This window comes from Oryctolagus cuniculus, chromosome 1, assembly GCF_051225735.1.
Source record: "Oryctolagus cuniculus isolate XC-2025 breed Fujian yellow rabbit chromosome 1, ASM5122573v1, whole genome shotgun sequence".
Classification (NCBI taxonomy): Eukaryota; Metazoa; Chordata; class Mammalia; order Lagomorpha; family Leporidae; genus Oryctolagus; species Oryctolagus cuniculus.
This window is the reverse complement of record NC_142867.1, coordinates 180,121,462-180,149,320: the sequence shown is the minus strand read 5'-3', so window position 1 is coordinate 180,149,320 and position 27,859 is coordinate 180,121,462. Positions and strand designations below refer to the sequence as shown.

The window sequence follows — 27,859 nt, the reverse complement described above, 5'->3', positions numbered from 1 at the left end:
AGACCATTAATGTTCAATGTGACTATTGATACATAGTGACTTTGCCCTGCCATTTTCCTGGAGATATTTTCTAGTATATGCTTTGAGCTTCCCATGCTCTTTTACTGGTAGGTGTTCTTTCTTTCCCTTCTTTCATATTGATGGCCGTGTTTCTGTGTTTCTGAGTGTAGCACATCTTTAAGTATCTTTTGCAGGGCCAGACAAATGGCCACAAAGTCTTTCAATTTCTGTTTGCTGTGAAAGGTCTTTATTTCACCTTCATTCACAAATGAGAGCTTGACAGGATATAATATTCTGGGCTGGCAATTTTTCTCTCTTAGCACCTGTGCTATGTCTCGCCATTCCCTCCTAGCCTGTAGTGTTTCTGATGAGAAGTCAGCTGTGAGTCTGATTGGAGATCCTCTGAGAGTAATCTGACGTTTCTCTCTTGCACATTTTAGGATCTTTTCTTTATGTTTCACTGTGGAGAGTTTAATTACCACGTGTCGTGGTGAGGATCTCTTTTGGTCATGTTTACTGGGGGTTCTATGAGCTTCCTGTACTAGGATGTCTCTGTCCTTCTCCAAACCTGGAAAGTTCTCTGCTAGTATCTCACTAAAAAGGCCTTCTAATCCTTTCTCTCTCTCCATGCCTTCAGGAACTCCTAGAACCCGAATGTTGGTTTTTTTAATAGTATCCTGTAGATTCCCAACAATATTTTTTAGATTTCTAATTTCCTCTTCTTTTCTTTGGTTTGACTGTATCCTTTCCTGTTCTCTGTCTTCTAAGTCCGATATTCTCTCTTCTGCTTCACCCATTCTGTTTTTAAGGCTTTCTAGTGTGTTTGTCATTTGATCTATTGAGCTCTTCATTTCATTTTGCTTTCTCTTCAATATCACACTTTCCTGTTCTACTAGTTTCTGTGTTTCATTTTGATTCTTCCTTAAAATTTCATTTTCACGAGAGAGATTTTCAATCCTGTCCAATAAGGATTTCTGTAGTTCAAGGATTTGCTTTTGAAAACTTCTAAATGATCTTATCATAAATTTTTTGAAATCCGTATCTTGCATTTCTTCTATCTCATCGTCTTCATAATCTTGGCTTGGGGTGTTTTGTTTATTTGGAGGCATCATAGTGTCATCGTTGATCTTGTTCCCTCGATTTCTGTGTTTGTTGCTTGGTATAGTTAATTCTTCTTTCGTCACTGTGCGTTTTTTTTTTTTTTAATTTTTTTTTTTATTTTATACTATGTCTGTGTTAAGTGGACTGCCTGCTGTTGGAGGAGCCTTGGAGGCTTGAGATGGGTGTGGCCTGAGAGCTCTGCTTGGTTCTTCCTGGTTACGGGTGTGCAAAGGTGACACTCTCAGGTTATGCGTAGTAAATCTCTCTCTTTTTTTTTTATTTATTTATTTATTTATTTATTTTATTTATGCAGGGGGTAATTAATACCGCACGGAACGGCTATGCAGAATTGATTGTATTTAGCTTCCAGTCTCTGGCTTCTACCCAAAGAGTCTGTAGGCTTCATTTCTCCTCTGGACTCCCACTGGGTTGCCTAGGCTACTGAATTGTAGTGACTCAGTTCCTTAGCTCTCCCCTGTTGTTATGTAAATCCAGAGAGGGGGCCTGCTCTTTGTCTCTTGCAAACTCAAGCCTTGCAGCCTTGCAACCTTTGCAAGGTTGGCGGAGAAAGAAACCCCCAAGCTTTTTTTTTTTCCCTTCTTTCCGGTAGTGAGTCTGCTGCACTTTCCGGCTCCCCTGTAGATTCTGACCCCCGTTTCCCCGCCAATGTCTCAGGTTATTGAGCTCACCTTCCCTTCCAGCGCCGATATGTGGACTCGGAGCCCTGGACGTCCCAACTCTCTCCGCTGGCGTCTGTGTGACATGCACTCCCCTTCCTACACTGGCACGCAGACCCTGCGGCTCCCGCGGCTCCCGCGACTCGGCTTCCGCAGTGGGCGACCTTGTTCTCCCAGTAGGTCCTCCGATTCACAGCCACTCGATCCAGGAGAGTTTCCTCTGCAATATTTTCCTGGTTCTTTTTCTGAGGCTACCGTAATTCCCCTTTTATTAAACTAAATTTTCCCGGACTATCGGTGCGCACCCTCACTATCCCGCCATCTTGGCTCCGCCCCCCATAAAATAAATCTTAATACATCTGAACACAATGGTATAAAATTAGAAATAAAATCAGGGATAAAACTGAGAAACTCAAAATATGTGGAAATTAAAAAAAAAAAAAAAAAAAAAAAAAACTCCTAAATAACAACTGGTTCAAAGAGGAAGTCAAACAAAATTCTTTGAGATGAATTAAACAGGGACACAAAAATACCAAAACTCATGGCATGCAGCTAAACAGTGCTCAAGGGGAAGTATGTAGCTATAGATGTCCAAATAAAGGAATAAGAAAGGTCTGTCAAGAACCTAATATTCCAATACCTTAAAACATTGGAAAAATGAAAGCAAACTAAACATACAGGCAGGATGAAAGAAAAAAACAGAGGAGAAATTAAATGAAATAGAGAACAGAAATAATATTGTTAATAACTAGAATTGGCTGTAAACACTAAAGTGCTTACAGGAAAAAAAATAAAAATAAATTAAAAAAAAAAAAAAAAAACATGATGTCTGGGATTTGCTTCCAAAAAATCCAGTAGAGGTAGAGGGAACAGAGGAGCAGAGGGGAATAGCAGTTTATAGATCAAACAAGACTGGCAATGTGCTCATTATTGTTTAAGGTGGGTAAAAAGTAAACATCGATGTTCATTTAATGTATTCTCTACCTGTGCAATTAACTATGTTCCATACTAAAGAGTAAAACACATACACACAAACATCTACACATACATTCCTTCAAAAAAAAAAAGTATAAGGACATGAAATAATGTACCAAATGTCAAAGAAAAAAGAATTACAGATAAAGTTGTGTTTTCCCAAAGGGATACTACTGTCATTCAGAGTATTATGGTTGTTTAACTTGTTAGGATTATTTTATTCATTTCAGAATGTTTAGCAATTTCAATTACTGTGTCAGTAGCACAACTAGTTGAAAGTAATGATGTAGGCAAAGTCTTATATAAAAAGTTATTCATCACAGTATCAATATACTATTGCTAGAAATAAAATAACCTTAATGTACAAGACACTAATTAAACAAAATACGCTGTATCAATAGAATGTATAATAACACCTAAAATTATGTACTTCTCTTTAAAGATGATGCACTGAAACCATGACACTGACATTTCCATGTCACACTTGCTTAGACAAATCCCTATTATTAAGGAAAACAAAAAAAGGGCCCAAAATTGTGGGTGATCCTGTGTCTGGCTGGAAGACTGAGTGCCTAGCCTATGCAGGAAGTCAAGAGCGTGGCACATCATGTCCCCCTGGGGGGAACCATGGTTGAAGACTCAGCACACTGAAACCCACCCATGACCTGACTGCTGGAAGGTGACAGGGGACCCAGGCACATTTCCTCCAACCCCATTTCCTGTTGAAGGGCCTTGCACTAGGTAAACAGCTCCCAGTTGTGGCCCAGACCCGTAAGACCACCTGGAAGGCTATGTAGGCTTTGTGACCTTCAAGCTGATTGGAGAAGTGTACAGGTGCCAGTATCAGCTTTATCCTGTAGAATTAGTGTTGCTACCCTGAACTAGCTACTCCCCTTTGCCTGCCCTATAAAAGCTTGTGTCTGATTGTTAATAAACAGACATGTTCACAGAAACTGTCTCCATTACTTCTTGTCAAAGAACACTGTCACTCTACCATCTCTAAAGCGTGGGTTTCGCAGGATGAGCCCACAGCCGGTGCCCAAACAGGGACCTGAACGCGTAAGGTAGGCAACAGTGGGGACCTCCCTGCTAGGAGAGGAGACATTGCCCATCAGTCAGGCCCCCAATCCCTCTCTGCTAGGTGAGAGGGCACTTCTGCACATCAGTCGGGCCCCCAATCCCTCCTGCTAGGTGAGAGGGTACATCCGACCCTTTCTAGGGACCCCCGCCATGTACATCAGCTCCCCACGTGGATCTTCTCTTGTCCCCCTGTGATAATTCTCTTGGCTACCCTCGTTTTCTCTCTTGGACTTTCTTGCCTCCTCATCGGACTGGTCTGTCTGTAGTTCTATCTTTCTAGCTCTTTCTTTCACTTTCCTGATTGGTTACTTACTTTCACCCTCCACTATGAGCCAGATTCCAAGTAAGGACCCCAGGCCTAAACTCTTGCAGGCTTTGATGGAAACTCATGGCCTTAAACTGAAACAGGAAAAAGCTGAAAAGTTTTGGAAACCACTGCAGGCATGTGGCTTAAGATAGTAGACATTTATGACCCATTCATCTGGGAGGAGGTTTTACAAACTGCCCAATGGCAGGAGGTGGACACCCACATACCTGCCCCCTCCAGTTTTACCCTATAGTTACTGCCATCTTGCAATGCTTAGCACCCCCACTGCCATTTTCCCGGGCTCTGACTGCTGTGGTACGGGTTCAGGACCCTGCGGGAATAGGTGAACCCCCCACTAAGCTGAGGCTGTGGAGCAAAGGGCCAAATGCGATGCAATTGCCCTGCCACGTTTTCTCTGGCTTGTGCCCTACAACCTGTTCCTCCTCCCTCCTCTGCTCTCCATTTGGTGTGCCCCCACTGTAGGAAGGGCAACCACTGGGCAAAGGATTGTAGGTCCCAGTATGACAAAGAGGGCAAACCTTTAAATGGGAATCAGGGCATCCTCCAGCCCCGTCACCCCAAGGGGGACCGTCCCGCCATCCCAGTGTTGGATGATCCAATCAAATGGGAACAGATTCCCCTGGAGCTTACTGGATCATTCTTCTGGAGTCACAAATCAAGCCTCTTCAGGTCTTCAAGGACATAGCTGACTCAGGAGCAGATGTCACCATATTGCAAGAAGAGGAAGTTCCCTCAGGGTGGGAAACTATCCAGGGCCCTGATATGTGAGAGGTGGGGGGACTTTCTCCCCGTCAGCTAAAAAACCCTGTTACTTGGATAGACTCAGATGGACACAAAAATGCCCCTAAGGTTATTGCTCTCCTGTCCTGTTTTCTTGTTATGAGACTCCCACTTTCCATAAAAACTGACAATGATCCCATCTACACATCCAAAGTGTTCGCTTCCTTTTGTGTTAAGTATGCCATTCATCATATCACAGGTATACCCTATAATCCCCAGGGCCAAGGCATTGTAGAAAGAAGACATCAGGACCTTAAAAAACTCTGAGGGGCGGCCCGGGAGTCCCGGGGCAAGGGACGGGCTATACCTCTGACCAATCGCCCCCACTGCTGCCAGGCATCCGATCGCACCACGAAAAGGGGTGCTCGGGGGCATTCCTCGGCTCCCTCCCCTGGAGGCACTGAGGGTGGGGGCCTTGGCGAATGGCTTTCTCGCTGGCTACTTGCAGAGTGAGTAGACCCCAAGGGTCTTGGTGAGGGGCTGGCCCCCACCCCTGAGTCCCCGGGGTCCCTGCTGCCTGCTTGGGGCCACGCTGTGGGCGCTAATGTCACGCTCTCCTGGCCTCATCCTTGCCGCCCTCTGGGGGTTTGGATTCAGGGTTTGTTCCTACTGTCCAAGACTTTGATAAAAAACTTGCAGAGGCTGATGCTTACCTACATATCTTGATAGAACAATTAAAGCTTTTTGATGACAAGCTTCAAAGCTGCAAAGATGATGAACAGAGAAAGAAAGTTGAAACTCTCAAAGAGACAACAAATAGCATGGTAGAATCAATTAAACACTGCATTGTGTTGCTGCAGAAAGTACTATTAATCCTGTAGATGCAATATATCAGCCTAGTCCCTTGGAACCAGTGATCAGCACAATGCCTTCCCGGACTGTCTTACCTCCAGAACCTGCATAGTTGTGTAAGTCAAGCAGTGTCCACCTTCCCTACCAGTTGGACCTGTATTAGCTACTTTGGGACATCATCAGACTCCAACACCAAACAGTACAGGCAGTGGGCATTCACCACCTAGTAGCAGTCTTACTTCTCCAAGCCATGTCAACTTGTCTCCAAATACAGTCCCAGAGTTCTCTTATTCTAGCAGTGAAAATGAATACTATGATGCTGATGAATTCCACCAAAGTGGCTCATCCCCAAAGCGCTTAATAGATTCTTCTGGATCTGCCTCTGTCTTGACACACAGCAGCTCAGGAAATAGTATGAAGCGTCCAGATACCACAGAATCACTTAATTCCTCCATGTCTAATGGAACAAGTGATGTGGACCTTTTTGATTCGCATGACTATAGAGATGATGACGGAGAGGCAGGGTCAGTGGAGGAGCACAAGAGTGTTATCATGCACCTCTTGTCACAGGTTAGGCCCAGAATGGATCTAACTAAGGTAGTTCTTCCAACATTCATTCTTGAAAGAAGATCTCTTTTAGAAATGTATGCAGACTTTTTTGCACATCCGGACCTATTTGTGAGCATTAGTGACCAGAAGGATCCTAGAGAGCGAATGGTTCAGGTTGTGAAATGGTACCTCTCAGCCTTTCACACAGGAAGGAAAGAATCAGTTGCCAAAAAGCCATACAACCCCATTCTGGGTGAGATCTTTCAGTGTCACTGGACACTACCAAATGATACTGAAGAAAATGCAGAGCTAGTTTCTGAAGGACCAGTTCCCTGGGTTTCCAAAAACAGTGTAATGTTCGTGGCTGAACAGGTTTCCCATCATCCACCCATTTCAGCCTTTTATGCTGAGTGTTTTAACAAGAAGATCCAATTCAATTCTAATATCTGGACCAAATCAAAATTCCTTAGGATGTCGATTGGTGTGCACAACATAGGGCAGGGCTGTGTTTCGTGTCTAGACTATGATGAACATTACATTCTCACATTTCCCAATGGTTATGGAAGGTCTATCCTCATGGTGCCCTGGGTGGAATTGGGAGGAGAATGAAACATTAATTGTTCCAAAACGGGCTACAGTGCAAATATTGTCTTCCACACTAAACCTTTCTATAGGGGCAAGAAACACAGAATCGCTGCAGAGATTTTTTCTCCAAATGACAAGAAGTCTTTTTGTTCCATTGAAGGAGAGTGGAATGGTGTAATGTATGCCAAATATGCAATGGGGGGAAACACAGTCTTTGTAGATAACAAGAAGTTGCCTATAATCAAGAAGAAAATAAGGAAGTTGGAAGATCAGAATGAGTATGAGTCTCACTATCTTTGGAAGGATGTCACTTTCAATCTAAAAATCAGAGACATCGATGCAGCCACTGAAGCAAAGCACAGACTTGAAGAAAGACAAAGAGCAGAAGCCCGAGAAAGAAAGGAGAAGGAAATTCAGTGGGAGACAAGGTTATTTCATGAAGATGGAGAACGTTGGGTTTATGATGAACCATTACTGAAACGTCTTGGTGCTGTCAAGCATTAGGTTGGGAAATACAGAGTTCACCCCAGTGACCAGGACAGCAGGTGCCATCAGGCAGCAGTCTTTCTGCGGGAGAACCTCGGCGCTCCCTGCATGTCGCCGTGGCCCCTATCTCAGGGATACTGGACTTGCCGACGCAGAGGAACAATTACAGCAGGAAAAGTCTCCCTTTCTTCCTGTGTGGCAGTTACAATTTTGACTTCAGTCCTGAGAAAAACTTTAGGTTTTGAAAACAAGATGTCTGCTCGTTTTCAAAACCCTGTGCTTTGAAAAGCATTTATAAATCCAAGTCTCAAGCTTGCCACACTAGTATTGCTATTCAGATATACAACCTGTTTCCTAGTTCATGTAATCTTGGATTCTCTCTCTATATATACGTATATATATATATATATATATATAAATACAAATATATTTGAGATTTTTTTCATAAATACTCCATCTACTGTAAATATTGGTTCCTCAGAGATGTTTTAGAAAACTAGCTCAATGTACTTAAAATCAAGTGTTAAGGAAATTTCATGGCGTCACCTACAATAACTTTTATTTTGGAATTGAACTGTTGCTGAGTTGTATCTAACGCTGGATTACAGTTTAATTATACTCAGTGCTTCCTACAGCTTCATAAAATAATTTTTCTAACCTTTTTCAAAAAAAAAAAAAACTTTGAAAAACAGAGTGAGGAGTATGGTATTCCCAGTAAATATGTTAACTTTGCTCTCTTCACCTTAAATTTCTTACAAGCCTCACACTCTGGAGAGCCACCAGCAGTAAGACACTGGAGACCCCTCAGGGGCACAACCCATTTGCCTCTGGTTTAATGGAAGGACCCAACCACCCAACAATGGTAGGCACCTGATCCCCTTCCAACAATGGGAAGAGGTTTTGCTCTGCAGCCTGTGTGGATACTGACCCAAAATGTCAAACTCTAGACCCCAATCTCTGAAAACTGACCCTCTGACAAGCCAACTTCAATGCCTTTCCCTGAATGAGCTGCCAATGAAGACACACCAAAAGAGGAGAAGGCTGGACCCTGCCCAACATCAGGTGATATAAGGGGACCTGAAGGGTCTGGTGGGCCAAGCCCAATGCCTATCCCCAACCCCTAATCCCACGGGCTCACTGCTGGTGATGCTGATCTGTGCAGCACTGACATTAAACTCTCAGGCTGCTGGTGACCAGGCTGGGTTCCAGGATGACCCCGGTGATTTGACTTCTTGCCCAAATACACAGTAACTAGACTGGACCCTAGGACCAGCCCTTCAAAGATGCAGTCAGGTAGCTGGTAGAGCAGACAAAGAGGACCCTTGGACTGATTATCACTGCCATTATATCCACTGTCACTACAGTAGCTGGTGCAGCTGTTGCCACGATTTCCCTCGTCCAACCATGCGCCCCCAGTGTGATGCTTGCTTCATAGCTGTTTGTGTCTCCAATGTGCCTGTCTTGGACTGAGAAACTCAAAATCATAACTTGTCAGCCTGGATCAGGGGCCCTGGGGGTGGGACATTTTCTCAGGCGGTCTTCAATTTAACCCAACAAATTCTAAAGCTTAATGCCACCCACATTTCTACACTGGCAGTTACCACCTTTACACAGGGACTGGTCAATTACTGGTGGGGAGTCATGAAATCTTGGTTCCATACCTATGCATTGATTACTACAGTAGTGGTTATTGTAGGTTGTGGCTTATTGATCTGTTTTTTTTCATGATGCACTAAATAGGGTCACATCCACCAAGAGAAAGGTTGCCTTACTGGCTAAGATTTTGGCCATAGAGATAGTCTACCCTAAAAAAGAAGGGGGAGATGTGGGTGATCCTGTGCCTGGCTGGAAGACTGAGTGCCTAGCCTATGCAGGAAGTCAAGGGCATGGCACATCATGTCCCCCAGGGGAAACCCTGGTTAAGGACTCACCACACTGAGACCTACCTATGACCTGACTGCTGGCCCCAGACACATTTCCCCCACTTCCTGTTGAAGGGCCTTGTTCTAAGTAAACAGCTCCCAGGTGTGGCTCAGACCCATAAGACTACCTGGAAGGTTATGTAGGCTACATGACCTTCAAGCTTCAAGTGTTCGTAGATAGATAAAGCTTAAGACATTTTAATAACATGGTTAAATATAACATATTGCTGTTCATTAAAAAATATTATTAGTGGCTAGCGCTATGTGCTCACTCGGACTTACCCCTGATGGTAGAGCTAGAAACATTCCAAATCAATCCCATTAAGGTGGCACGTACCAATGCCATCTCACTAGTCAAAGTGCTTAAAGTTTATGATTGATCATAAAGATAGGATTAAATGTCAAGGAGATCACATAAACAAGACTAGTATCTGCTAATACCAACTGATAGAATTAAAAAGGAGAGAACAATCCAACATGGGGAATGGGATATACAGCAGACTCATAGAATGGTGGATGTCCTAAGCAGCACTCTGGCCTCAGAATCAGTCCTTAAGGCATTCAGATCTGGCTGAAGAGCCCCTGAGAGTATTTTAGGCATGGAAAGCCAAGACACTCTGGCAAAAAAAAAAAAAAAAAAAAACAACAAACCACAACCACACCTAAATGAGAGATCTCTGTGAGTGAGATCCCAGTGGAAAGAATGGGTCATCAAAGGAGGTACCTTTCTCTGAAGGGAGGACAGAACTTCCACTTTGACTATGCCCTTGTCTAAATAAGATCAAAGTCTGCAAACTCAAGAGGATTCCATAGCCTTGGAAACTCATGACTGGAGCATGGGGAGATTACTGATGCCATAAACAAGAGTGTCAATTTGTTAAGTCAACAACAGGAGTCACTGTGCACTCACTACTCATGTAGGATCTCTGTCCTTAATGTGTTGTCCAATGTGAATTAATGCTATAACTAGTACTCAAACAGTATTTTTCACTTTGTGTTTCTGTGTGGGTGCAAACTGTTGAAATCTTTACTTAATATATTCTAAATTGATCTTCTGTATATAAAGAGAATCGAAAATGAATCTTGATGTGGATGGAATGGGAGAGGGAGCAGGAGATGGGAGGGTTGTGGGTGGTAGGGAAGTTATGGGGTGGGGGGGAGCCACTGTAATCCATAAGCTGTACTTTGGAAATTTATATTTGTTAAATAAAAGTTAATATATATATATACTTATCAATCTATACTAAAAAAATATTGCTTTGTAACTTGACAAATTTATTTTGCAATTTATTTTAACAGGTTTCCATGCTATAGCAATGGGTAATCAGTACTTGATGAAACAGCAATGGGAAACCAGTACTAGTTATAGATGAATGCAATTTTAATTTTAATTGAATTCAGATAGAGATATAATATCAGTATCTTAAGTTATTTAGGTATAACTGCTAAATGTAAAATTGGGTAAAGGCAAATGAGATAAATGTGTTTAAATGTAAACTTTGGTACTCTCAGCACATTATATTCTATAAAAAAAACTATTTGGGTTTGTTAACAAATATGTTTCCATAAACTGTCTATGAAAAGTAGTTCAATACTACTTAAAGTAACTCAGGCTGAAATTTGAAGTGTTACCTTATTTAAAAAAATGTTGTCTTAATTTGGAGATTTTTGTAAATCAAGGAAGGTTAAGAAGGAAAGAGTGTTCTTGTTAAGGAAAGTTAAGAAGGAAAGTTTTTTAATAAAGAAAGGACATGGTTTGTAAGAATACTTTATCCTGAGGGCTAGTTTACTCTAGACTGGAATGGAAATGATAGAACATTTCAAGTAAGTTGAAGAGGATGTGTGGAAGTCACAGAAGGCTATGAAAGAAAGAAATTTTTGGATATAAAAGCTATTAATCTATTTCTCTTTGACATAGAATTAGAATATGATCCTCTGTTAAAGCAATGAGATAAAATAATCTATTAAGTTTTCTTAATGTCTCTGTTAGGTTCTAATTGTTTAAAAACAACTGAGTTTTTATTGAGTTATGATTTGTTTGTGCTTATTTTAAAACATCTGAGAAAGCACCTTGTAACAGTGATCAAATCTGGTCTATATTATGGCATGATGTTACGGGATCTTATTTCAACCACATATTTTAAGCCTTCTTGGCATCCCTAACAGGCATTCAAAAAAAAAAAAAATCAAAGTTCCAAATTATTCGGACTTTGATATTCCCAGGTGGGCCCTTGGAAATACCAAAGGATATGTCTCTCATCTTGTAGAAATACCAACCAATCAGGCTATTTGGATTATATTAGAAGTACTGTCAAGATGTGGGGTGGTGCTAAGTTTTAAATTTTGATAATATAAAATGCTACTTATACAAATGTCTGAAAGTTAAAAAGTCTAATGAGCTGTGTTACTAGACCTGATGGTTATCATAATGAGAAAGGCCCAGAGGCCTTAAAGGGTAAAAGATTTTGTAGAATCCTACAGGTGCTTTCAAAAATACTGTGTAAAATAAGCAAGTGCCTCTTGTTGGCTAATGAGTTTACAATTTTAAACATGGCAACTTAAAGTCTTTTGTCATCCACAGTTTTGTATAGGTTCCGATGGACTTTTTCAGCCACTTCTATTGTATTCAGTACTTTGGGATGGCTCTGTAAACAGATGAAGCCAATAATGCACTACAGGTTCCAACTGGGAGAAAGTATGGTTAATCGAGGTTACTAAGAGCAGAAAGTAATTCTAATTGGTTGATGGTAATAAAAAACAGCTAAAGGTTTTAGGAAACTATTACTGAAGCTGCTCTATTGTTCTAATTTCTATGCTGTTACATGTGTGCAGATGTTGTATGTCTACATGGAAAATTTATTAAGAACTCTGTTTTAATTGGCTTATGGATAAAATATCACTCACAAATTTAAACTGCTAAAATTAATCAGATACATTTTGATTCACATGACCTGCATCTCTGTGTCAGATGTTTTAAATTTGTTGGTAGAAAAAAACTAAAATGTTTTTATATGTTTGTGCTTGAGGTTACTGATTAAACAAGCCACACCATGTTAGATATTTAAGAGATGTTTCCAAATACATGTATTCTTAAGATTTATAGAAGGCATTGGACCTTCCAATAAATGTTTTTATAAGTTATTTAACGGTTGAAATTGTTTGCTAAATTTTCATTTGCTGTTGGATTTGGAACTGGCTACCTCATTTCTCTATTCTAAGCCTGACTTATTCCCTCATTTCTCTATTCTCTTCAAGGTGAAAACTGACTATACTGAAGGACTCTCTAGGATGTACAATTTGATTTTTAGACCTTATAAAATAGATGGCTAACATTTTCCGTAAAGACATAGCCAAAATGAGAATTTAATTATAATTTCACAGCTAGATTTACTTCGCCATGGGCACAGTAAACAGGCAAAACCTCCCTTTCAGACCAAACAAAGGGAGAGAAAGTTTTAGAGTGAGGACATAACTTTCCTCATGGGCATTATCTATCTCACAAAAAAAAAAAAAAAAAAAACCTATCAGAACATGCCTGTGATTACAAACTTCTAGTTTAGGCCACCAAAGATTAGAGATGGACCTTGAGCACCCTCTTGATCTGCATCCTCTGGTCTGCTTTAACAAAAACCAGGAGGAAAAGAAAGCTAGGCATCAGAAGCAATGTAAAGATAGGTGGCACGCCTATTAAAGACTGCTCTGTACAGTGATCTGCCCTCTAAGAGACCCAACAGGACAGACCACTACAGTGGCTTTCAATGTAGAAAGCCAGGGATTCAGCAGAAGTCAGCTTATGAAGAGCCCTGGCAGCTCTGCCAGCCAAGAGTTGGATCAATGGAAAAGGAACTGCCCTGGAGTCAAAGGATGCCCAATCAGAGCCGCAGATCTTGCTGGCTCCAAGCTGAAAAGCCCTTCACTCGGCCCAGCTTCCAAACTGACCACCACTGCTGAGGGGACAGCCAAGTAGGGTCAGTAACATTGTAGGCAGAACTGTAAATAAATTTGCTGTTAGACATGCCACTTGCCTTCAACTGGCTAACTCTCCTCCCAGGCCAGCTAGGTAATGGAAATCAACAGGGTGCCTTTCCCAAGGAGATTCACACCTCCCTTAGGCTGTATCCCATGTGAAGAGATTGATAGGTCTGGGCCTCATAACTGACAAGGCCTTAAAGCCCACCAGATTATTGTCAGGCCCCTTTTGTCAGGTTCTATTTGCCTCTCAATCAGAAAACTTATTCGTGTTTAGAGAGCAGCTTTCATAGGTCCTCCAATAATGACTCTTTCCTTTGTTCTAGACCCTATCTAGCCCACTTGGGGCCTCATTCCTTTGTAATCATAGCCGCTACTGTAACATCAATGGCTCTACTCCTGACCTGTGTGTACTGATGGTCCTCTCCCCTACTTAATGTTGTATGATGGTTCAGGATTTTCTCCACAGACAAACCTCTCTACCCACAAGAGATAAGTGGCCTTTCTCCCAGTCTTGGTTGACATCAGCTTTAAACCACATCCATCAAACATTCTTCACAAGGGTCCAGAGACCATTGGTTGCTATTCTTACCCCGTCTTTTATACTACCGTGTCTGTTTAAGTGTTTACAGGAGTTGATAACAGAACGAACTAAGGCCTTCACCAGCCAGATAGTCAACCAAATGCTGCTACAACGATATACTTGGCTCCCCACCCAGGAGACAGCAGCTTGAGACCTCATCCTATGCCAGCAGAGAGTACCTCATCACCCCATGTCAGTAAAAGTAACTCTAAAAACAGGTCATCATCCCTCTACCCTTCCTGGAGTTTTGGCGCTAATGTAATCCCATACAACTCTTGCTTTATAAAAAACAAAAGGGGGGAATGTTAGTAAAATAGCACCATCTTATCTATGGTGCGATCTATACCCCAGACGCCTTCCTAGGCTCTAGTCCCTGCCGCCATGACCCCATGGCCCAAAACCCAGTGTCATCTCCACCCCCATCCTAATGGGATTCCCTGTTCCTCCTTCCCTGCCTGCCCCCACTGGGGCAAAGTTTTAAGAGGACCTGTTCATGAGCACATGGCTCTTTAGATTCTCTCTCTCGACCTCTCTCAAGCTCTCCTTCTCCCTCTTTTCCTTCTTCGCCCCTTCCTTCCTGTCTGTCAGGTTTCCCCACCAATAAACCCTTTCCCTTAAAAAAAAAAAAATGAGAGAGAGAGAGAATACAAACTCTAACAGAATGCTCAAAGAAAGAACACAGGCAATGAAGAAAAATGCAAAAGAACATTTTCTCAATTAAAAGAAAATCTTCAGTTTTGAGATTGGAGAAGCCCCACTAAAGGCTAAGGATAAACTTTTAAAAGACCCAAATAAACAGATGACGTTGAAATTTCACAATATCACATATAAAGAGAAAATCCTAAAGTTTCAAATGAGTACCTTTTAAGAAACATTGGGCTCCCTGGTAGCTCCACCAGGAGAAGATAACAGAGTGCTTTCAAAAACCAAGGGAAATTACACAGACATAAAATTTTATGTTCAGCTGAAGTATCAAGGGCAAAAGAAAGGTATTTTCAGAGAAGGTAAGGAGTCAGAAAAAGCACCTGCACATCCTGAGAAACAATCCAATGAAAAGCAAAAGGGAAAAGTAGGATGCTACAAATTGTGGAATCAGTTCAGATGTACACAGAAAGCCTAGCATGACAACTGTGAGTAGATGCCCAGGAAGACCAAGGCTTACACATTACCTCACCAAAATGGAGCATGAACTGAGCAATTACTAAGTTGTACAGAAGGCCAATCTATTTTATTTTGAGATTTAAAATATTGTTGTTGACACATGCAGGTTGAGTGGCATAGCATTTTCACTTCTCATTAGGTCCAAACATACCACAATGTTTTCTAATAAATAAATACTTTTGTAGTCATAAAATTAAAAATGCCACTTTCAGGTTTTTAATTTCAAAAGTCAAATAAAAATCCACAGTATTTCACAGTGTGGTCTACGGGCTACATTTGAGAATTATCTGGAAGGTTATTTTTAAAGGAGATCCCCTAGAGATCATCATTTTAATAAACTCTCCAAGTGCATCTCTGCAAACTAAATTGTGTGAACCATGGCTATAAGGCAATAATCTCCAAAATTCTCATCATACATCTTATCAGCAAAAAACTAAGTATTCACCTATATATGTTTGTTTACAAAATGCACATTATACCTTTATGTTTTATATATTATATGTATTATAAATATAAAAAATAGAAATTGTAGAGTATTAGGAAATGGCTTAACAATAGTTTAATATATGCTTTGGCCCAATCAAGAGGAAAGTAAAAATTAAGGATGGATTTTAAAAGTTGAAAAAATATTAACAAATAAAAGGAGGGGAGAATAAAGAATTACAGAAATGAAAACTGAAGTCTCCAGGCTGCTACATGAGGCTTTTTATACTTCAAATTAAAAAAAGGGAGACTGAGAGTAATCAGATGTTATCTCAAAGATGACTGAGGAAGTAACAAGGGCATTTCAACATAAACTTAATTCTGATCATCAAAAAGAGAAATTTGTTGATGTGTCAGATAAATATACAAGCAACATGAGGAGAAAATAATTGCATTCTTTTAGATTCAGCCATAACCATAGATGGTAAAATTAGGCAGGTTTATGTCACACATTTTAACAAGTCAAATTTCATACAACTGTGGAATGATCCCAGGGCAACAGACACAAAAATTGGATATAGTCAGGTTATCAAAAATAATATTCAAATAATATAATCGTGACTGCAATAAAGATCAAAGAAAAGGGGAAAGGTATCCATATGCTAGGCTTCTCATTTAGAAAATATAATGAAATCTGTTTATTAGGAAAGCAAGTGCTTTAATTGCTGTGCTAAGTATCGTGGGACTACTGTATACCAAATGTTTGATAAAGAGTACCCAGCATCACTCCACTGTTTCTAATGACCAAGGAGAGGCCCAATAATCTATAGTTAAATGACTGAGAATCCCCTATAGGGTGATAGGGAGTGTTAAGTGAAATCCCTCAACCTATTCCAGAACACTTATGAGTACACTACTCTGGGAAGGTCATCTCAGACTTTCAAGTTCACACTGCAATTATCTCAGGGGAAAACTAAGCCATGTCTACAGTTTCCTACAAAGGCAGTCTATTGGAGTAAGAAGCCAAAGAGATTTCTGTAACTTTTAAAGCCGAACTTTAACAGCTGAAGGCAAATACACAGAGAGTACCCAACTGATAACTTTTCTATTACCTGCAAACTTCCCAAATATGTCAGAAAAAGGATAGGGCCTATCTATATGTGGATCCCTTACAACAAATCCAGTATTTATACTGGTCTATATATTTATTTGGAAATCCAATGAATTTCTTTAGGGTGTTAATGATGTTTTAACCTTAATACTAAAGAGAAACAAATCCAACAAATCAAATTCTTATGAAAAAATAATATAAGAGCTCACCTTTCCACAACCAAACTGACTGCTTGTGTGAGATCTGGATTTGCCACCTGGAGACGTTTCCACAAAGACCATACAAATTCTTTGTCAGCCTTAAAAGAAATAAAAGATATTTTGAATGTATTGTTTTGTACCAATACTACAGAAGACAAGATACTATATTAAAATTTGAAAATGAAAAACAATTATTTAATGCCTAGTGTTATAACTATACCAACAGATTCTTCAAAATAATGGCAGGAGAGTTTTATTTTTTAAAAGTTCTCACAATGGTAATCCCCATTCACTTTTATTTCTACCATCCACATTTTTGGGTACAAATGATGGAACCTGAATATCGAGGTACATTTTCTCCAAAAAGCAATTTTCCCTTCAGCTCCTAATCCATTTTTCAGCTCCCCTTTTCAGCAAAACTAAAAAGAATACCATATAATCAGTCTCCTCTTTCCCACCTAACATTCACTCTGAAACATCTTAGTCTAAGATGTTTCTCTCCTCTGACCTGTTATTAATAAAACCATTTTCCAGAGTCCACATTGCCAAATCCAATGGGCAATGGGCAGTTTCATTCCTTAATGCTTAGGTCAGTGATTATTAACACTGCCTGACTGATAGGAAGATTTTTAAGGAATTTTTTAAATAATAATGATCAAATAATTCTAATTATTGGCTTTTTCAGGTAAGCATCAGAATTTCTGAATAGCTCCTCAGGTGAATCTGTGCACTCAGGGTTGAGAACCACAGCCCTAGCTAACTCTATACCATTTTTCATGTTTTTATTTACCAACTCTGCACTGGGTCCCTCCCACATGACTATTTCTCTACTCTTGAGTACAGATTTATATCCAAAAAGTATAGATATTTATATCCAAATATCTATTCAACAATTCCACTTGAATGCCTAATAAGCATCTTCTACTTAACTCCTCCAAAAAAAATATCCTGACGCCTTACCCTCTTACAAACCTGCCCTTTTGCATCTTAGAAAATGGCACCACCAGAGCTGGCCTTGTGCTCCAGTGAGTTAAGCCATCACTTGCAGTGCCAATCTCCCATATTGGAGTGCCAGTTTGAATCCCTATCCTCTGCTTCCAAACCAACTTTCTGCTAATGCACCAGGGATGAAGATTGATTTCTTGGCTCCTGAATTCAGCCTGGCCCATGGCCGTTTGGGGAGTAAACCAGCAGATGGAAGATCTCTGTCTGTCCCTCTCTCTATCAATCCACCTTTCAAATAAAATCTTTTTTTAAATATTTACTTGAGGGGCTAGCACTGTTGTGTAGCAAGTAAAGCCACCACCTGCAGTGCAGGCACCCCATATGGGTACTGGTTCATGTCACAGCTGCTCCACTTCTGATCCAGCTCTCTGCTGTGGCCTGAGAAAGCAGTAAAGGTTGGCCCAAGTCGTTGGGCCCCTGTACCCATGTGGGAGACCCAGAATAAATCTCCTGTTTCCTAGCTTCCAATCAGCGCAGCTCCGCCTGTTTTAACCAACTGGGGTGTGAACCAGCATATGAAGGCCTCTCTCTCTGCCTCTGCTTCTCTGTCACTCTTTCAAATAAATAAATAAATCTTAAAAAAATTATTTACTTGAAAGGCGGAGTGATAGGGAGAGAGGCAGAGACAGAGACAGAGAGATCTTCCACCCACTGGTTCACTTCCCAAATGGCCACATTGGCCGGGGCTGGGCCAGGCCAGAGCCAGGAGCTTCATCCAGATCTCCAATGTGGGTGCAGGTGCCCAAGGACTTGGGCCTTCTGCTGCTGCTTTCCCAAACACTTTGGCAGGGAGCAAGATTGGAATTGGGACAGTCGAGATTTGAACTGTTGCCCATATGGGATGCTGGAGTGGCAGGCAATGGTTTAACCTGCTGCACCACAGTGCCAGCCCCTCAAATAAAATCTTGGATCAAGAAAGGAGGGAGGGAAGGGGGAAGGAGAGTGGGGGGGGGGGAGGGAGAGTGGGAGGAAGGAAGTTAGGAAGGAAGTGAGGAAGGAAGTTAGAAAAGAAGGAAAGAAGAAGGGAGGGATGCAGAAAAAAAAGAAAACGGTTAGCCCCACATACTTGTTCAAAGACCTAAAACCCAGAAATCAATCCTGGTTGCTTTCTTTTATCAACACTTCACATCCAAACTATCAATAAATCCCACTGACCTTATTTACAAAATATAACCCAACTGTGACAACTCCCATCTCTTCCACCACTCTCACCCTACTCAAGCCAATTCCATCTCTTTCTTAGCTCTCCACATACAATGATTCCCTAGCATTACAGCTCAAAACTCCAATGAATTCCCATCAGTTCAGAAAAACAATCCAACTTCTTAACTAAGACTACAGGACCCCATATTATCTAGCCCCAAACACACCTCTCCAAACTTCTATCATTCCTTTTGTTTAGAGTGACTGTCTTGCTCTACTTGAACCAGGATCTTAACACAAAATTATCATCCACCAGATTTTTATGTAGATTATCCCCACACATCATTCACATCTTTGCTTAAATATAACATTTTCAGAAATCCTCTGTGACTAACAGGCCCCAGAGCACACAGATCTCTGGACTTTCTCCTTACTCTATTTCTTCCTTTCTTTTCTCCCTCTTTCTCTGCAAATTACATATACTAATTCTGTATTTCTTTGGTTGTCTGAGTTTATTCCTAAGGCAGGCATTTCAGTCTGTGTGTTTCTATCATCTATTCTTTCCTTTTACAGAAACTATTTTGCTTTTCTGTCCAACTAACACACTGGCCTTCCATGAGATATATGACTAAGTTCTGACAATGAATTATAAGAAGTGGCGTTGTAATTTATAGGACATCCTAAAATTAGACTTATATCTACCAAATGAATGCAAAAGATTTTTCTCCAATCTGTCATTGCCTACCTAACTTATGATGGTGAGTTTTTGGGAAAAAAACATTCTTCCATACTCAACGTTTATCCATCTTGTCCATTATGGCATATAGATTTTATGTACCAGTTAGAAAGGCCTACTGTGCTCTAACATTAGGAATATACTGCCCGTTCTTTCTTCTAGAAATATTTTTAATTGAAAAATAGAAATTATATATAGATAGGGTGTGTAGTGAAATGGCTAATTAAGCTAATTAATATATCCATTACCTCACAAATGCATCATTTTCTCCATGTTTGCATGTGGTAAGAACATTAAAATCATGTAGTCACCATGCTGTATGTTTTATCTGGTAATTTGAAAGAAAAAATTTTTAAACAATAAAATGCTACAAATGAATTTTTGGGGACTACTCTGTGTATGCATTTCAGTTATTTAAATGCTCTATTATATTCAGTATGGATTATTCCTCTAATTACTAAAAAGACTTTTATATACAAAAAAAAAGCCCTCCTAAAAACACAGAACAGGTTTTTAAACTGTTTCAGGCATTAAAATAAGGAAATTATTGCCAACCATATTCTCTTTATATTTTTCTATATTTGCCCTTCCTCTGGGTATTTAAAAATGCCCTTTTAAATTTTTTAAATAAAATCCTTTAAAAATTACCCTTTATAAAATTCTTTATTTCACTACAGAATTCTCAAATAGAATCAAATAATTTAAAATTGAAATAAAAATCCTCACCCTTCTCACAAAGTTTATTAAACTCAGTTTATGAAACAGTTCACTAAATAGTAGATATTTGGGGTCTAAAGTTCCTTAGAAACAGAGTTATCTTGTCTATTATTTATCTACAGCATGGAAATATAGACACCTCAAACTGTCTTTCTCACTGGGTACCTACTCTCAACACCCAGGTTAGTGTCCAGCAACATATTAAGTCTTTTAATTGATCTCTACTGGAATGAATTAAACACCTGAAAACTCTTGCCTACATTTAAACAAACTGCACATTAAAACACAAAGAAAACCACATCAAGAGTTTACTGTTAAGATATGGCACAAAGCTTCATTCAGCAAGTTATCATGAAGCATTACTTTTTCTCATGTGGTACTCTGCAAGTGATGATCAATGTGCACATACATGTATTCCCAGCATTCTCTGTCACAAACAGAACACGGTCTTGAAATATATAACCAAAATTAAAGAGTATGATAGTGTTAGGGTCTAAATCAATGAAATACATGTAAATGTCATAAGACTCAAAATCACCCTTTGAAAATTCCTTAGGAAAAAGCTGCATTTGGAAGCTAAGGAACTATCCTTAGTGAGTTCAGAACAGACAGCTCTCCTCCCCACACTGAAATTAATCACTCTTCAGCTAAGCAATACATGTAATTTGTTTGCAAATCTGGGAGCCGTATGATTTTAAAAAATACACCTAGACAATATAATCATTTAGAGTGTTATGAGATGCTCATATTAAGCAAAACACTTGATCATTTTCTATTACATGTTTATTTTAAGGCATTCTAATGGAGTGCAATGGTATGTTGAATAAAACTTATTTGCTTATCAAGTACATATAACTGAATTCCAACAAGTTAAATGTGAAAAAGAACAGTGACACTACTATTTTTAACCATGGAATAATTAGCAAAGTTATTTTTATCAAACCATGTTTGACCCATTACTGGGTTGTAAAGTTAATTTAGATCTGTAGAGTATTTTTCAGAAGAATAAACAGAAAATAGCCAAGTTCATGACACACTATTAAATATTTTTTCTGAAATTATTCTTACATATGTGTATATGGGTACTACGTGTATTTAACAGGTTGAGATGTAAAATGAATTTCTTAGTTTGAGTTGTAATTTTTAGCATAGTTTTAATATATTCTCAGGTGTGATTTCTAGCTGAATTAGCAGAAGAATGAATAAAGAAGATATAAAAGTGAATGTTTAATTACTCAAATGCATTTTTTACAAAACAATTGAGAGTTCAATTATTATTCTTCCAAAGATTTCCCAGTAGTGTAGTCTGACTGAAGTTTTATGGTATGTGATACTGCCAACTTCATCTCACATCACAGGAACACCTATGACCATCTAGCAGCATAAACACTACAAAACCTCAAGAATCGTCTGCTAGGTTAGTTACAACTATCTCTGTATTCTCACATCTGCCTAGAATATTTAATCGTTCTTGGTCCACATAATCTATCCAAGTTCACAAAAGCTAACACTGTGTTTGGAGCCACATTTTTTAAGAATGTAATAATGAATGGATTGGAGGGAAAGGGGTTCATCAGGCTGTTTCCAATAAACTGACTTCCTTAATCAAGGCAGTCATAAAAAGTAATTATCTTTGTTCCTTAGCTAGCTAAGGGCATGGTGGGTCGGGGGAGGCTGCTTATAAAACTGAAGCAAATAGCATCATAGATTAGAACTTAAAGTAACAAAGGCCTTTATCATGAGTTCATTCACATTTTTAAACTCCCCAAGGGTGAGGTTTTCAGATGACAAAATGTGTTATATTCACTCTGTTCCTTAACCAGTAAAGAAAATGGAGAAATGAACAAGGACCAGCCAAGTAACACCTCTCCCCAACTCGTTTAACCAAAGGCATATTCAGTTTGAACAAGACTGTCCTGCTATTACAGCCTTGCAGAAATCAGCAGATAAAAAAAAAAAAATCCAAGAGTACAAACTATGAGAATGGATTTCATGAACTGTTTTATTCATCTAAACTGATGCTGCTGCTGTTCATCTAACTACCTTGGTGCTTCGCAGTACCTGATTGGTTACTAGCTTGAAGACAAGACAGACTTAAAAATCTACTTTTGAGTTCCTCACATTTAACCTCCCAATCCTGTCTAAAAATTCTGGTAAAATCAAAGTGACAGTGAATGGTAAGGCTGAGAAACCAAAAGAAAATTAAATCTCTATGAACATGGAGTAGAGTCAAGCTCATCTTTAGTATACACAAACGCTACAAATAACAGGAGATAAATATCAATACAGCTGATTTAGCCAATGTTTCTTCACCTGCAGGATCCCATGAGAATGAGATTTCTCACTCAAGCACTAAGAAATTACTAAATACCACCAAGCATCACCAATGTTTCAAAGTCCCCGCCCAGAAACTCCCTAAAATTTTTTTGGTTTGTGTTTACAACATAGTTTACAACTTAGTTTGACAAAGTAAGAACACGGACAAGTGTGGATTTGACCATTAAAACCAGGCTCCTTCTTCGATGGGCTTTATTTTAACAAGTGTTTACACTTTCCTGTTCATTTCAACTTGTGGACTGCATTCCACTACGGCGCACCAAAGACCCCGACAGCCTCCCCCCCGGAAACTTGGGCTTTGGGGGAGATGGGGTGCGACTGCGGGTTTCTGGCAACATCCAGGTGACGAGAGCTGGCGCAGGCGGACCCTGCCTGGCCACTGTCCGGAAGGAGCGGGAGCGCAGGGTCTGCAAGCCAAGTGCGGCCTCAGGCAGCGGGCCGAGCTGGGTGTGGGAGCCGGGAAGGAGCGTCGCCGGGAGGGGCTGGGAAAGTCCCAAGCCCGCGGAGCCACGCAGCCCGGGGAGAGGGAGAAGGGCGCGCCTCCCCACGGGCCCCGGCGGCGCTGCAGAGGGGAATGGCCGGCGGCGAGAGTCCTCGATACCTGACACAGGGCCAGCTCCTCCTTTAGGCTGCTCAGCTCTTCCTCCAGCAGCTGCGTCCGGGTCACCATCGCCTCCTCTACTGAGATGCCCTCTAGCCGCCTGGACCCCATGTGCGGGCTGAGGAGGGGAGCGTGAGCTGGAGCTGCCCTCCCTGGCCCTCGCCGGCTCCCTGACCCTTCTTCGCCCCTCCACTGTATGTCACTTTTGTCCGCTACGGCCTCCCGCGCCGCGCCCGCAAGACCCGAGGCCTCGCTGCGCACTGCGTGTGCCTCAGCTCCCCGCCCAACACGTGGGGACCGGGGGCCCAACTGTCGCGCTGGGGGCGGAGGAAGTGGGGAGTGGGGAGAGCGCGCCGCCATGGCCGCTGCTGCTAACGGGTCAAGTTCCCTCTTGGAAACTCCACCTCCCCATCCCCATCCCGGCGAGCTCGGAACGCCGGGCTGCGCATGCGCCAGCCTTTTCCCGCCTCGGCGCGCGGGGTCTCGCGCCCGCGGGCCCTGGCTGGCTTCCCGTGGGCCGTGCTCCTGCCGCGAGAGTTGGGCCGCGCACGCGCCGTGGGCCCAAGGAGTTAAAGCACTGGGGCCGGCTAGCCACCCCGGCTGGCCCTGCCTGAGGCCTTAGCCAGGAACGCCTCAATAACCCGCCCGCTTAAGACCCTACTCTTCACTTGGCTCCGAGCTTACAGCCTACCTCCTAAGCCTTTCTGGACAAACCCCCAGCCCCAAATGATCTCTAACTGTGAATTTCTCCTCCTTCAAGGCCGCTGCCAACTCGTTTGTCACGTTTCATTGACCGCCCTGGAGTGTTAGTTACACAGCTAATCTCCCCAGCGCTGCTGTAAGCTCCTTGAGGATCAGAGAATGAGTTTTACACTTAAGTGTTTTCTTCACACCCCTTAGCAAAACTGCTTCGGTCCAGCTGACGGCCAGCTGACTGATGTCAAGGAGACGTGGAAAGCCTTGTGCTGAGCTGGGACTATTGAGCGGGTTTCCCAATTGAATTATGAGCCTTTGTACACCCTTCGTCTTTTGTTTTGCAAGAGTCATGATTTCCTTTCAGTCCTGATGTCAGCTTCTTTAGTGGTTGGCTGACTGTCAGGGTGAGCATGTCCCGCATTGCTCGACAGTTTGGGTCCTTGGACCAGTTTGAAGTAAGTAGTTCGGAGCGTGACTCAAGAAATAAGAACTACTTTATCTTCCACCCTCTCTTCTTCTTGCTTTTTTAAAAACTTCGAATAGGCAATGACCTTTTATTTGTCTTTAAAGCACTCTTCCTATTGATTAGTAAAGAGATGCATATGCAGTTGGTACCAGAGTTTTACAGAAAACTAGATCAGCCCTCTCCTTTAATAAGGGTTCCAAAATCCTTGGAAAAGAACTGAAGTGCCAAGTGAGAGACTGTAGAAGTAGAGGCGTGGCCACTTTCATTGTTGACTTCAAAATCACCACATTTGCCCTGGAATCTACTCAGCATACCAAAAGGACACTGACTCAATAAGGATCCTTCTAAGGCAAGATGACTGGGTTTTCTTCTAGCTCAAGGTGAGCAGCACACAAAATTTATAAAAGATTATATTATAAAAAGTAAATGGTAGACTGTCTTAGAAGTACCTGCAGTATTAACTATTTATCACAAGCAAAGTCCAGTACTAAGTACTTTTTATAAATGAAGTCATTCAATTCTTACTTCACCTTAAATTACATATTATTACCCCATTTACTCATGAAGAAACTGATATCTCAGAGGTTATTGTAATTTGCCTTAAGTTCCACATCTGATATTAGAAAAGCTAGGACTTGGCTGTCCACCTAATTCTATTTTACTATAAAAATCTGTGCCTTTGATCTCACCTTACTCTATACCTGTCACTTGAAATACAGCATTAGGTATGGCATGTGAGATTTCACTGAGCTTCAGATTGGGAATTCTAACCACCTATTTCACATGTTTGGTTCAAAATAAATATGAATGCACATTGTAATGGCTATTATTCTCTCAAAAGGGAATCATTCCAACTGATCATAGAATCTTTTGAAACAATAAAATACATTACATACAATTCATGCGTGTGCACATGTACATGCACACACAAATATATCCCCAGAAACAGGATCTTGAGTTTTGGACTATGTAGATTTTAATTTTCTTCTACTTTTAAAAATTATTTATTTGAAAGGCTGAAATACAAAGAAAGAGGGAGAGATGGAGAGAGAGAGAGAGAAATCTTCCATCAGCTGGTTTACTCCCCAAATGGGAACAATGACTGGGGCTGGGCCAGGAAAAAGCCAGGAGGCCTCAGCTCCATCCAGACTTCCCACATAGGTGCAGGAGTACAAGCACTTGAGACATACTCCACTGCTTTCCCAAGCACATTAGCAGGGATCTGCATCGGAACTGGAGCAGCCAGGACTTGAACCAGCACTCATAAGAGACACCAGCCTTTCGGGCAGCAGCTTAACTCACTGAGTCAAAATGTTAGACCCTAATTTTTTCTTCTTATTGTGGCAGAATATGCATAACATAAAATTTAATATTGAAGCCTTTTAAATGGTTGCAAATAAAGAATAATTCAGTGGCATTAATACATTCACTAACCATCACCACTATCTGGTTCCACAGTATTTCTGTCATCCAAACTGAAAAATCCATAGCCAGTGGTCATGCTACATCTCCCCTCCCCCAAATCCCAGGCAACCACTAATTTACTATCCATCTATGTAGATTTACCTGTTCTAGATATTTCATACAAATAGAACCACACAATGTGTGGCTTTTTTTTTTTTACTTAGCATAATGGTTTCAAGATTGTAGCATGTATTACTACTTCATGCATTTTATAAATGATTAGTATACCTTACTATGGATATACTACATTTTGCTTACCTGCTCATCAGTAAATGGCCATTTAAGATTTTTGCCTATTTTAAACAGAACTATAATGAACATTATATACAAGTTTTGTTGGAATATGTATATTCAATTTATTGTGTATATATCTAAGAGTGTGATTACCAGGTCATATGGTAATTGTATATTTAATATAATAAGAACTCTCCAGACTCTTTTCTACCATGGTTGCACCATTTTACATGTCCACCAACAATGTCATAGAGCTCTGTTTTCTTAGCATCTTTGTTAACATGTTGTTTCCTGGTTTGGGGTTTAGCTTGATTTATATTGTTAACCTAGGCAACCAAGTGTTTATGAAATGATATACCATTGCACTATTCCAATGGCTATTGACACTGAGCACCTTTTCATGTATTTGTTGGGTTTTGTCTATCTTATTTGGAGAAATATCTAAATCTTGTGTCCATTTTTGAAATCAGGTTGTTTGAGTTGTAAGGGTTCTTTACCGACAAGCAATTTGTGTGTGTGTGTGTGTGCATGTGTGTTTTGACAGGCAGAGTGGACAGTGAGAGAGAGAGAGACAAAGGTCTTCCTTTTGCCATTGGTTCACCCTCCAATGGCCACCGCGGCTGGTGTGCCACAGCCGGTGCACTGCACTGATCCGAGGCCAGGAGCCAGGTGTTTCTCCTGGTCTCCCACGCGGGTGCAGGTCCCAAGGACTTGGGCTATCCTCCACTGCACTCCTGGGCCACAGCAGAGAGCTGGACTGGAAGAGGGGCAACCGGGACAGAATCTGGCGCCCCGACTGGGACTAGAACCCGGTGTGCTGGTGCTGCAAGGGGGAGGATTAGCCTGTTGAGCCGCGGCACCGGCAAACAAGCAATTTTAATACTAGAAACCTATGCACATTTCTGTAAGTGTATACAGGGAGTTCTTTTTTGTATTGGTTATTTGCTGAAATGAGATAAATGTATGCAATGTTGAATATTAGCAGTTGTAACAAGAAGTTCAATGTTTGCCCCAATACCCAAATTAAAATGTACAAAACAATTAACACAGTGTTTCTCTTTTTCAATTCTGTGTTCAAACATCTGAGAGTGATGTCTCTTCTGTCAAAATACATAATAAAATCTGGTGAGGGTGACGAATATTTGACTATAGAGACACACAATAACCCCCATATCATCATTGTGCGGTTGACATATTGAGGGAAATGTGCAAATTAGTATAGTATTTAATCACATCTCTTATTTTTATTTTAATAATTTATTTTTAACATATTTTAAAAGAAGAAAAAACATATTGGCTGCTTCTCACTCTTTATGTTTCTTTGTCTCCAGAAATAGTGCAGAATTTTAAGACATGTTTATTTCTACTTTACCAATTTGATGTACTCTATTTGTTGAACAGAGTTTAACTGTTAAATTTTAAACCATCATTAGGTATTGGTAAGGGATCATAAAATCCTTTTCTTGTCATTTTAAAAAACTATCTCAATTCTTGGTGTTTGCCACATCCTAGAGATTTAAATCGATAATGGTTTGCTGCCTACTCTTCAGTAATAAAAAGAGAAACCTACAAACTAGAATGTGCCACTGTGACTTGGCCACGTCAGCAAAAGAGAGAAAATTTTATCAAAGAACCATGGAGATGGCTGCCATCTGAAATGGCAGAGTCTCACTTCTAAGAAATCTAGTTAAGTAAACCTCATGCAGGAATTGGTTTCAGCTTCAAGGATGAGAGATTC

At 40.7% G+C, this 27,859-nt stretch overlaps 1 protein-coding gene and 1 pseudogene across 11 annotated transcripts in view; one reads left to right on the top strand and one right to left on the bottom strand.

Moving 5' to 3' along the window:
- The window catches only part of CNTLN (centlein), a 388,354-nt gene extending 364,534 nt beyond the window's left edge, over nt 1-23,820 (bottom strand). For 10 of the 11 annotated variants that reach the window (XM_070052688.2, XM_070052657.2, XM_089317500.1 and 7 more), the window contains exons 1-2: nt 23,262-23,761; nt 16,732-16,820 (exon numbers count right to left, since the gene is read on the bottom strand). In XM_070052688.2, coding sequence (XP_069908789.2) covers nt 16,732-16,820; nt 23,262-23,621 — 449 coding nt within the window. In that variant the 5' untranslated portion in view covers nt 23,622-23,761. Of the gene's footprint in view, nt 1-16,731; nt 16,821-23,261 lie in introns of all 11 variants that reach the window. The other variant, XM_008254476.5, reaches the window with a different exon arrangement.
- On the top strand, nt 5,703-7,371 carry LOC103347692 (oxysterol-binding protein-related protein 9 pseudogene; annotated as a pseudogene).
- Nucleotides 23,821-27,859: the final 4,039 nt, after the last annotated feature.